This window comes from Vulpes vulpes, chromosome 13 (assembly GCF_048418805.1).
Source record: "Vulpes vulpes isolate BD-2025 chromosome 13, VulVul3, whole genome shotgun sequence".
Lineage (NCBI taxonomy): Eukaryota > Metazoa > Chordata > Mammalia > Carnivora > Canidae > Vulpes > Vulpes vulpes.
The window spans coordinates 21,932,335-21,944,638 of record NC_132792.1 but is presented as its reverse complement, the minus strand read 5'-3'; the positions used below and the strand labels follow the sequence as shown (position 1 = coordinate 21,944,638).

At 37.1% G+C, this 12,304-nt stretch overlaps 1 protein-coding gene across 7 annotated transcripts in view; it reads right to left on the bottom strand.

Annotated features, from left to right (window-relative positions):
- TRPS1 (transcriptional repressor GATA binding 1) overlaps positions 1-12,304 on the bottom strand; it is a 252,976-nt gene that overhangs the window by 165,725 nt on the left and 74,947 nt on the right. For all 7 annotated transcript variants that reach the window (XM_072734031.1, XM_072734027.1, XM_072734028.1 and 4 more), the window contains one exon: positions 5,781-6,384. In XM_072734031.1, coding sequence (XP_072590132.1) covers positions 5,781-6,384 — 604 coding nt within the window. The remainder of the gene's footprint in view (positions 1-5,780; positions 6,385-12,304) is intronic.

The following is a 12,304-nucleotide window of genomic DNA, read 5'->3' as shown; positions in this document are numbered from 1 at the left end:
TTGCCAGAAAAGTACTAGATTCACATCAAGGCTGCGTAGCTCATGGCTGACACACTTTTGAATCATTCTCCATCTGTTGCTCCTGAAACTTGGGCCACCTTTTATATACTCTTCATTTCCAACATCTAAGAAAGAACATTTAACAATGGGTTCCTTTTGGGGCCCTGTTATCTCCTGACTCATGCAGTCTGTGAGAAAAGGAAGCCAAGCAAAAGATAGTTATACAGGAAATAATTAACAGATACTGTGCTGAAGGATACCATTTCACAGCGACTACAAACTTACAGCCCAATTCACTAAAAGATACATCTGCTTCCCCTGCCGTACAAACCTGGGCCAGCAGAACTATGCCAGGCTTCACAAAAAGCCCAGGTTACAAAAAAGAAAAAAGCATGCTTCCAAAAATACTTGAACCAATGGAGCTGACTTATAAAAAAGAAATTAGAATAAAAGAAAATCCCATTGGTCAAGACAATAAAATCAAACATATATATATGTTTATCAAATTGGTTTAGCTATGATCTACTGTCAAAAATAGTAAACCAATATAAAAGATGAATAACCAATAAAGAAAAAAAAAGCTACCTAAATTTTATTTAATAAAAACAAAACAGTCATGTTCATTGCTACATTTAACTAAGTTAATGAATGAACTGTATTTTTTAAATAAATCTGTATTACATTTGAATTTAAATCATATCCTTTTCTAATAGGTGGACAGCAGAAATTCACCTATCCAGGGGCAAAAGCACAGAGATAAAAGGATTTTTAATCTCTGGATATTGTAAATGGTTTTTAGTATTTTATTCAAGTATCAACAAATCAAATATCAACAGTTACCTAAAGAGAGAATTTATCAATGTGGCCTAAAAACCTAAAAAACCAAGCTCCATAACCAGTGATCTCAGAGGTATACACTTCCCATTTTTCCTGGTATAGTCTGTTCTCTTTGGGATTAAGTACATCCATATGTAAATATTCAAATAGAGTTAGAAAAAGTTATATACGTAAACATGTTACATCACGACTACCTAAGGATGATTGAAAAACTGCTTTTATTTTTCATTGAACATGAAGGGGGAAAAAACCAGTATCAGACTTCTCCCTTGAAATCATCTTTAGTTAAAAAAGTTGCTTCGATCTGTCAGTGGTTGTAAAGGCATTCAACACTGTCGCTTGTTTGAACGTCCGCTTGGCTGCCAATGGACTGTCCCCAAAAGAACATTTTTGCATCTCAATGGACTGTCCGGTATCAACAATCTTTAAACTATAAATTTAACACCACTGAAGCAAGGAGAAAATAACATCTACTTTGTGCTGTCGTGGTATCACATTTACAAAACGAACAAATAATCATGCTACTTTGTACTTATCTAGAACCCTGCATCTTACGATCTCAAATGGCCTGACAAACATTAATTAAGCAAGCTGCACAGCTCTTCTGTGAGGACGGCAGGCATTATAATCCCAAGAGTGGGATGAACGGAGATCCTGGGAGGCCCTGCCTTTGACAGTGGCTCAACTTGGAACTCAACTCCCACTGCCCATGGCTGAAGGTTTCTGCCAAAACCAAGTGGTGCAAAATGTACACATTAAATGGACAGACTTCTCTAAATAAATTTACACTGGAATCTAAAATCATTTTTCCCCTAGATGCATGAAGAAAGTGTACTAATGACTAGGGTGCTGAACCTACGGAACAATTAGAGCCGATGAGTTACCCAACTATGACATGCCAATGTTTACCTGGATGTTGATTTGCCATAAACGCCCCCTACACATTTACCATCTAAACTCAATTATACTTCTGCATTTCATTAAAAGAAAAACTGCATATGATATTGGCAAAATCTTTGTGAAATTTAATGACAGATGTTTTGTTCCTATTAATGTGGTTGTCAGTTAAAAGACATAGCTTTCTATGTTATAAAATCCAATCTAAAAAGTCAATTACCAGAATGAGATCTGGAATTTCTTATTCAGGAAATCATAAGACTAATACAGTTGCATTTGTATGAGTCTGTCTACAAAAGGAATAAATAAATACCTTTGTGTAAATACACATCATAGAAGAAACTGGCCAGAGAAAGGCACACGACTGTTACTGAGTTCTGACTACACTACACTGTTTAGTTTAAAATGAGAAAGGAACATCAAGTTGAATATTTAAAACCAATTAACTTTTGCTTTTAGCACAGAAAATGTTAAATATGGTAACCTCTCCACAGAGCCAAATCTTAAGTTTAAATGAAAACACTGCATTTTCAAAACATTTTCAGGAACTTATTCATGTTTATAAAATCCTTCTAGAAGTTTTAAAAGAGTCACAAAGTTTTCCTATAAACTTGGACTATTTCTAGCAGAGTCTAAAGTCTTTAATGCTTCTTCCTACTCATAAAAGAAAAAAATCCAATGATTTTACAGAAACATTGTGTAGTTAATAGACAACAAAAAACTAATTTTCATAAAGCAATTTACAAGATAAAGCTTATGCTAATGTGCTCCCTGCCATCCTCAAAGCACAATGGTCCACCCAGATCACATACACAATTTAAAATGTTTTGTAACAACATCAATTCCATACTGGTAACAGAGGAAAAATAAAAGACATTCGCTACATGAAAATATACATAAATGATCTGCTTTGGAATCTGAAACTAAAAGCCAAACACTTACCTAATCTAGGTAAAACAAAAGAAAAAAAAACTAATAAAAAATTTTTTGAAATCTTACTTCTTCCCTATGATTCTTGTATTTATTTCCTTCTTCACTTTGAGTGCAGCAAAATTTCATAACTGAAGACAGTTAAAAATATATATATCAGAAAGACCAATATCCTGAAAACAACATTATAATTATGTGCTTTGTGAACGGCCCTAAATACAGTCAGCCTACTCTTTAAAAAGGTTTCCACTATAAATCAACATAGTCGAACCATTTTAAATTAACATTTTCTGCTGTACAAATTTTCATGCTTGATTCTCGCTATCAATCTGTATAGTAGTCAGTTGATAGTCAAGTTTTTACTTTTAATATTAGAAACTACATAGATAAATGTATTTATATACATACTTACTCTATGAAGTCTACACCGTATGCACTACTTAATAAAATGACTTTTAAAACCAACTTTCTGTTTTTAAGTTGCTTACTATTTCTAAAAAACTGCCAAAGAGCAAGATAATTTCAAGTTCCATTTCCATTTATACTCAAATATGAATGTGATATTCTGTAGGCATACATTTCCACAGATACCTGTATTTCCATTCAAAACATGCAAACTGTATTTGCATATTTTATTGTGAATTTACAAACTTTTATAGAGCACCTTCACTAATAACTAGACTCCTACAATACAAAATTAAATAAAGCACGTTGTTTTTGCCTTTAGTAAATATGGTGGTGATACTCTGCTGGGATTTTCCTTACTCATGACAGAGGAATGAAGGGAAGACAAAGCATTTTCGCTATGATAACTCAGCAATACCAATTTCTACCACCAAAGCAGAATTCTTGTCAAATTCATAATCAGAATGGACTCTGCTTCTTAGCCCTCTTAAATGGCTTAAAAAGCTGATCATCTAAGATATGTGGACATTAATAAGTTTTAATTCACTAAATACACCACAAATTAAATCAGCTATGCTTTCTATTCCAAATATCCAATAAAACTGGTGATTCCCAAAAGCAGTATTCAAACACAATGAAAATATCAATCTTAAAAGAGTCACATTTTACTCTAGTCAAGGAAGAATGAGCCAAGACTATAATATATATATATATATATATATATAAATTGTGTCATCTCTCAAGATATAGTTAGATGATCACCTTTAAAGATCACAAATCCTAAGGTTAGGAATTTGATTATTTGTAGAACATGGTGAACCAGTGCTGCAGATTTCATACTTCAGCAGCTAATGTGGAGGAACTAAAGAAACAGTTGCAATGATGCAACAGAAACTTGAAGTCAGGGAATTAAGGAAGTGGAAGAATTGAGAAAAACAACTTTTTAGTAAAGTATTATCATCCCCAATCTGCTCAAAAAAATGTAACACTCTCATGCTCAGGCTTTGGACTTAACCACATAAAAAAACATCGATCGTTCCAAATTCTCGGTGTGTATACATGGTGGCGGCAAAGGTAATATTCCAGAAAGAGTCTAAAAGAGCCAAACAACCTGGTATTGAATGAAGATGTCTCAGATGAAAATAATTTTAATGGAAAAAGAAAAAAAAAAGATGGGTGGAGAGCTCTAGTGATACGGATGTAAGGCACCCAATTACAACACACTCTCAAGATGCAAAATGAAATTTAAAAACTTTAAGACATATCTTCCAGCCGTATAGCCAGAAACCAAAAGAGCCACTTGAAACCAGATGAGTCCTGACATGCTAAGAAAATAATGAACATTGACAATTGCAGCCCCATCTGTATATTTATTGGAAAGAAACTCCCTGAGTTGAATACCCTTTTGAAAGGCCCAGGAAATATTTATCTTCTTTTGAAAGTTACTTATAATAAAGTTGCTCCTTCCCTGCAGGAATGAGTCTTTGTTTCTCCGTGTACAAGGGGTATAGCCTCTTCTGCATTCAAGCCTTTCTCTTAGCTCCAGGGCATGACTGCAGCCAGGAAAGGGAACAGCTTTTATAATGAACTGTGTACCTTCAAGAGGCATTTCTCAACTCCACTGGGGAAACCTGAAGAGCACAGATAGACTTCAGAGAATCTGCAGGAAATGAGAGCAGAGTAGCCACACAGACACTGGAAAGAGAAACGTTTCTCTCCAGAATCCATCCAGAGACCTATGGATCTATGGTCTCTGGCCTGTAGGTCAAAGCATCGGGCTGACTGTGCTATCTTTTCCTAACTGGCTCTTTTGTAAAGGTCAGCTGCTTTCTGATCCTACCTTCTAGGCACCCACAAAGCTTCAAAATCATGCAGAAGGCTCAAAATGTTCTTGGAGTCAAGATGAAATGTCGAAGTGGTGGTGCCTTAGGCAAAAAGCAAGCATCACGTACTGAGAGTTTGTGAATTTTCTAAATCTAAAATATTTCTTGACATTGCTACATAGCATGAAGAGAGAGCAAGGATCTTATCGTTCTCAGAGGTTTTGTGTTTCCACCTGGGACCATGTCTTTCTTCCTAAAGAAGTGTGATCATATACAACGCATGGTTCTTTCTCTTCTTTGGATGCCTTTTACACCACTCACACTTAGGTCTATCTCATTTCTCCCCCCTTTTTGGTAACTGAACAATAACAAGCATTGTCATTTGTACATAATTATACTGTCAGTTTTCAAAAACTACATTTCTGTATTCACATCTCACCATGGGCTTTGCAACGCCTTGTGCTTTAAATCTCTGCTAATTTCCTTGTTAACCATTTATAGTGTCACACCACCTTAAAATTTAAAAGTCATTTACCTATTTCAACACAACAGATGTGCAATCTTCTGGGATTCCGAACCCCTTTCTCCAAATACAGCCTCGCTGTTTTGCATAATCACCAGGAATGATTAACCAACATTCAATCTGAGCTAAGAGTAGTGACAAACAAGTCACTGCCTACCACCGTATCGAGTATGTGTATAGTACACGCAAACACCCACGAGCTACTCTCTAGCACGCACTTCGGCCTTACAAGTAGAAGTCCCCAGACTGACACCGATTATTTCATTTCGGTTGGTAAGAATGAATTGATACTACATCTAGAGACTGTGTGTTTCCCCGTTTTCCCTTCAACATAGGTGAATTATTTAAAAATTAAACCTTCCTACCCGTAACAGGGACTGGGATTCGTCCTTGGACTTGTTTTCTCCCGAAGCAGGATATTGCTGGGTGAGGGTCCCGGACTTCTCTCCGCCAGCTGGCACCCCCTGCAGGAATCCCTTGGTCTCCACAGCCAAGCCATAAATAGGTCGTGCCAGATGGGCAGCTTCAACATTGGGGCTATCCCGTAGAGTCTTGGTCTGCTCTTGGGTGCCAGATACAGGCGTCAGAAGGCCCAGGCTTGCCTGAGTATATGACGGGCTGCCTCGCAGGATGTCTGCCCCTCTCCAAGTCATGTTTCGAAGGTCATCACTTGAACTCTCTGTCCAAACTTTCTCCTTCAGCCCATCCTTATCTTCCACCTTCTCCCTTTTCACCACGCTCTCAGAAACTGGCTCTCCCATTTTAGAGTCTGGATTGAGCAGACTGTAGACCTTGAGGTCAATTTTGGGCTCCTCCTTGATGGTAGATACAGCATGACTGTCCTCTTCGCCATTGGCTGTAGTGATGTCCTGTTCCTGGCAGTGAACAGTGTTGAAGTGCTCCAGTAGTGACTGAGTATCAGCAGCTGTAAAACTGCATTGGCGGCATTTGTAGCAGCTGTGTGCTCTCCTGGAGAAGAAAACAGTCATTAGAAAAATAGCATTCGGAAGGGCTTTCAAAAAGAAACAGTCTTTAAGCACCTGAATTTTATCTCATGTAATGGAATGGGTAGGAAGAAATACACCATTCCCAACACCCAAAAGCTGGAATATTAAATGCTATTTTTTTGGTTCCATATAAAGAATGTGACATTGAAAACTGGTTGGTTTGTTTTATTCTATTTTTTAAGATTTTATTTATTTATTGAGAGAGCACAAGCATGGGGAGAGGTGGAGGGAGAGGGAGAAGCAGACTCTCTGCTGAGCAGGGAGCCAGACATGGGGCTTGATCCCAGGACCCCGGGATCACGACCTGATCCAAAGGCAGACGCTCAACCAACTGAGCCACTCGGGCACCCTGGTTAGTTTGTTTTATTATTGAAGGACTCACTCTGTTCACTTTACCGTCGTTGGATAATCACCAAATCATTATTATTTAACAGACACAATTTTTTTCACACTGGTTTCACCAATGGACTTTTCTTCTGTTTACTTAAACTACATCGACGTTTTTTTCTTTATAAATATACATACATCTCTAGCGTTACTTTATACAGCTTTTATATGTATTAAATTGTACTTGATTACAATGTTTTTTCTATCATAAAACTTAAATCAATTTAGTCAATGAAATATGGCTAACTAATCTACATACTCTAGTAAATAAGATGTATTAGAAGCTCAAGATTTTTTTAAGTTTTTTAAAAAATATTTTTATTTATTAGAGAGAAAGAGAGAGCAAGAGAAGCACAAGTGGGAAGCAGAGGGAATCGGGCTCCCTGCTCTGCAGGACCCTGGTATCATAGACCTAAGTTGAAGGCAGATTCTCAACTGACTGAGCCACCCAAGCACCCCAAAGCTCAAGATTTTTTAAAACAAATTCAATCTATCTGTGAGGATTTAGAAACATTCAACAAATTGAGTGCCTGCTGGGTGTCAAGCAGCATGACAGGCGCTGTACAGATATATTCATTCATAAAGAATGCGTGAATGTGTGTGTTTTCTTTTTAAAAGACATAAAACAAAAGAACTTATTGTTGAATTTCATAGCATTCTCTGCTATTAAAGATGGAACACTGTCAAATTAAGACAAATATTTGATTAACAAAGAACAGAGGCACTATATCCTAAATGACATACTGGAAAGGTACTCCAGTGACTTAGAATGAGACACATTTTTTAAAAGATTTTTTATTTATTTATTTGAGAGAGAGAGAACACAAACAGGGGGAGTGGCAACCAGAAGAGGGAGAAGCAGACTCCCCACAGAGCTGGGAGTGTGACGTGGGACCCAATCCCAGGACTCTGGGATCATGACCTGAGGCAAAGGCAGACCCCTAACAACTGAGCCACCAGAAGTCCAAGACACATTTTTCTTAACTATAAAAATTTTGGCTTTCTAAATAAACTCCCTGTGAAACACTTGCTACTCCACTGATGCAATGTGTTGCCAACTAAAAGCAACAAAATAAGTTTTGAGAGCTATTGCTTAAAGGCTACAACATATAGCACATATGCATTTATATGCACACACACAAATATATATATATATATATATATATATATATATATATATATATATAGTCATCACAAATTACTTTGCCAGGCACTGGATTCACACTGGTATATGGTTCACCCTGTCTTCGTCCACCTGGTGCTTGGAGTCTAGCCAGGAAGGACGATCCTCACATTAGCTTATAAAGAGTGGAATGTGCCAAGAATGAAATGGATGGGATGGTAATGGGGTTGATGGGCTGCATGGGGCAGTCAGGAAGACCTTTCTGAGGGAGAGAAAACCAATATATGAAAAGGAGCTATTCTTGTTGGAGGAGGAGGAAGGGGAAGAACACACATTCTAGCAAGTCTAAACAGAGGCCATTGCTGCTTTAGAGGCAAAAAATAAGAGGAAGCAGGTCAATCAAACAATCTGGAAAGGTCATCTAGAGCTTTGTAGATCCCAGTAAGCAGGCAGACAGATATCTTCAGAGGTTAAAGGAAGCAATTGCAAGGTTATAGGCACCGAAGTAGCATGGATAAATGTATGTTTTAGTCACTTCGGACTTTAACAGTTTCTGTACTGAATAACTTCATTCCCTTCTGAGACCTGTCTGATGGCTGAAAATACAAAAGAATGTTCACATTTAAAGGAAGCAAAATTCAAAGGTATTATGATATGTAACAAAATCTCAGCCAGTATTGTCAAGAGTACTGAAGGCACTACGAAATTATCTTATCATTAACAGCTTATGTTTGGCTAAATAAATATATTTAACTTTTACTTTTTATAGAAGATTGTTTTCTATCTTTTCTCCTATTTTCTTCACTAAATAGTAAAGATAAAGCAAAAGGAAATGCAAGAAATGTAATTAATTTAATGATTAATTGACCATAAGAAATAGAATATTAAAATTAATTTTCTTAAGTGAAAGGAGCCTAACCCTTAAGGAGAAGATGTATATGACCAAGAGTAAGAATCTTGCCCCAAGGTCAAGGCCAGAAAAACCCATAACAGGATTCAGATCACAAAGGAGAAAGACAAGACTCAAAATCTAGGACCTGGAGAACCTATGGGAACTTCAAAAAAAGAACTTTCCTAGCAAAACTATATTTGAGTATCTCCAATGGGAGATAAAGTCTTAACCTCAAAATTGTACCAAAAAAATGTTGTCTACAGGTTCAATCGCACAGAGAAAAACAGATTTATTAGAATGGTTAAAGATCAAAACATACCCAGGAAATACCCTCCTGAAGATATACCACATAATCTATTGAGTCATGCAAATTAAATAAACAAACAAACTTCAGGAAGCACATTCACAAGCTCTCATCAACCTTCACCCCTGGACAGTTCTAATGAGTTCATTCACTGTCCACTACAGCAGAAAACTTACGGTTTCCTTGACATGGTGGGGTCTCTATTTGAAATCTGTGAGGGGAATCCCATCCTATAAATTAAGACGATGAATTGCCACTGCTACTTCTACCAAAATTGATGTTTTATACAAAACAAAAAGCACAAAAAGTATAAAAAATTCCAAAGTACAAAAATTTCTAAAGAATTACAGTGAAGCTATTTCAAGAAATAAAGTCAATTTTAGGGCAACAGGAAGAAGAGATTACCAACACACAATACAAGAAATACAATTTCCTAGGGTACCTTGCAACAAAATATTTTAAAACAGCAGAATCTCAGTTCTTCTTGGAGCTTTTGAGAGTATAGACTCTATCTAGAAGCAGAATGTCTGCACTGCAATCTTGGCTCTGTATTTTACTCTATGTATGACTTCAGATAATTTACTAAAACTGCCCCAATGTCTTTATCTGCAAAATGAAAATCATAGCACCTCTTGATAGGTTCTTATGAATATAAGTAAATAATACCTGCAGTAGTAAGTAAATAAGGAAGGGTCAGCCAGTATAAACCCTAAAATTAAATAAAGTGCTTCTCTTCTGTGTGAATCTGCATTCTATGCTCTTTGTGAAAAGGAGTATCATCCTTTTCCATTCCCCTATGTACCTTAACTGTGATGAACATCATTCTTAAAAACAAGTTTATCTCCTAGACAACTCTTTACTTTAAGACACTGACAGGTAGACTATATTATCTGCCTCTTCTGCTTCACCCAGTGGCATTCAATAGCCTGAAAGAATGAGGAATCTAGTAGTTTGCTTAATTGTCAAGCTTTACTCTTTTCATTAATAGACCCAGAATCTTCAGAGTCTGAATCACAAAGATAGAAAAGGCATTACCTATATTTTATTAAAGTCTTGGGAAGTGGAGATGCCTTGAGTGTATTCATTAAGGTGGTTTAGAATCATAATATGTCTAGTAATATATCTCATTAAATCAGATTATGTGCCTTCAATATCTACTTAGTCTGCAATCTAGAAATATCTTTAGGTCATCCTATCCCTCCACCAAAATAAGACAACACATGCAACCCTTATCCATGATCTGACTGGTATGTCCTCATAAATATACAAAGGCCTTGGGCTCCTGTCCAGGCACTGAATTCCTCACAAAGCATCACACTCAGAGAAGATGCCTAGGGCTTCTAGGTTCTCTGATTCTAAGCTCCTGTCCCAGTGGACAACTCCTGCCTCATCTGCAGGTCTCAGCAAGTGGCGTTCTGATCTATGACACAGAGGAGCTCTCGAGCTGACCTTTCTAGACAAAACCTTCCCTGACACAGGTTCTGGAGAACCGTCAGAGTGCAGAGATCGGTGGGAATGGATAGAAAGCAAAAACTAAACAACAACAACAACAACCGCCTCCCACAAACTGCAGAGCCAATAATATTCTCAGTGAGAACCACGTTTTATGGCGAAAGGAAAACACATTTTAACAGAAAGGATATTAAAATAAAGTTGTAATAGTAAGCTCAACTCACACACGTTTTCTTTTGAAGAGCTCAAAGCACTCACACATATCTGATCTCACATTGCACTGAAGGATAAAGCCCATGTTACAGATTAGGAAAATGGAGAAATAGTGACTTGTCCCTTTAATCTACATCAAGTCAGGAACACAGGGCTTCTACCTTCCAGATCGATATTCTATTTTTCTACCTTTGGAGGCCTAAATTTTTAACTTTATACAGAAATCAATGAAACTACTGACTATATGGAAATTGAAAACACGAGAGGAAGGGAAACTGATCATCTGACGGCAGAAGACACTGACTACAGCAATGGTTTGCAAAACAGGCTGAGTTTCTTAGCAATCCAAAGTCCAAGGTACCTCTCATTGCCTTACTCCATCAGGATCTCCTGGGCATAACCTGTGAATCAGAATTTTTAACAAAGTTCCCCAGGTGACACAAACACAGAGGCCAGTATCTACAGACTACATTAATAGATATATTGTGGTTTTAAAGAATTTAATGAACACACTCGCAAGGCACCACCCCCCCCCCCAAATTTAATGCAACACAGGAGATGCCCTTACTAGCTTTGTTATTCAGAATCTGAAGATTCGGGGTGTAACAACTATTAATGAAAAGAGTAAAGCTTGACAATTAAGTAGTAAACTGCTAAACTGCTCAATCTTATAGGCCATTGAGCACAACTAGGTAAAGCAGAAAAGGCAATTTGCTACATAGGGCCCTAGAGACCAGGGAGAAAAAAGCTCTTCTTTCTCCCTGCAGTATCAGTCTTAAATAAACGATAGAAAATGTTTTAAAAAGACATCATTACTTTCAAAAGCTTAGAGCCATATAAACTCTTTCAAAACCTCCACTAACATCCAGAGCAGTGTTTTTCCAACTCTAGCATGCATAGGAATCACCTGGAAATCTTGCTGAACTCCAGATTCGGATTCTGGAAGTCTGGAGTAGTACCCAATATTCTGTATTTCTTACAAAACAAATCACATGATTCTGATGCTGTTGGTGCCCAGACCACACCTTAAATAGCAAGAATAATGAAGCCACAGTCAGAAAGAATTTCAAGTTGGGTATTGGTTAGTTTGGAGTATACTTACTCTCAGCACTTGAAAGAACATTTTCAAATGAATTCTTTATGATGACCAACATCATCTTCCCTGGGAAAGCACATACATTACCCACCTCTGAGAGTCAACAGAACAGCTTTGGAAGTTTAAACTACAAATGTAACATTGTCAAACATAATCCTTGAACAGTAATTCATCTTTTTAAAAAAAAATTCATTGGGGATCATCTTTCACTATTTTTAGTGCTAGGCCATTTATATAATTGTCCTTCAACAATCACACAAAGTACATATTCCCACCCCTACTTCATGGGAAAGAATCTGAAGCACAGGTAAGTCAATTCACATAAAATAATATGGAGGACATGATACAGTATTTAGCACTTGTCCACCAGTCCTCCCTCATGCATGCTGTTTGGTAGCTGATGCAATGTTACTAG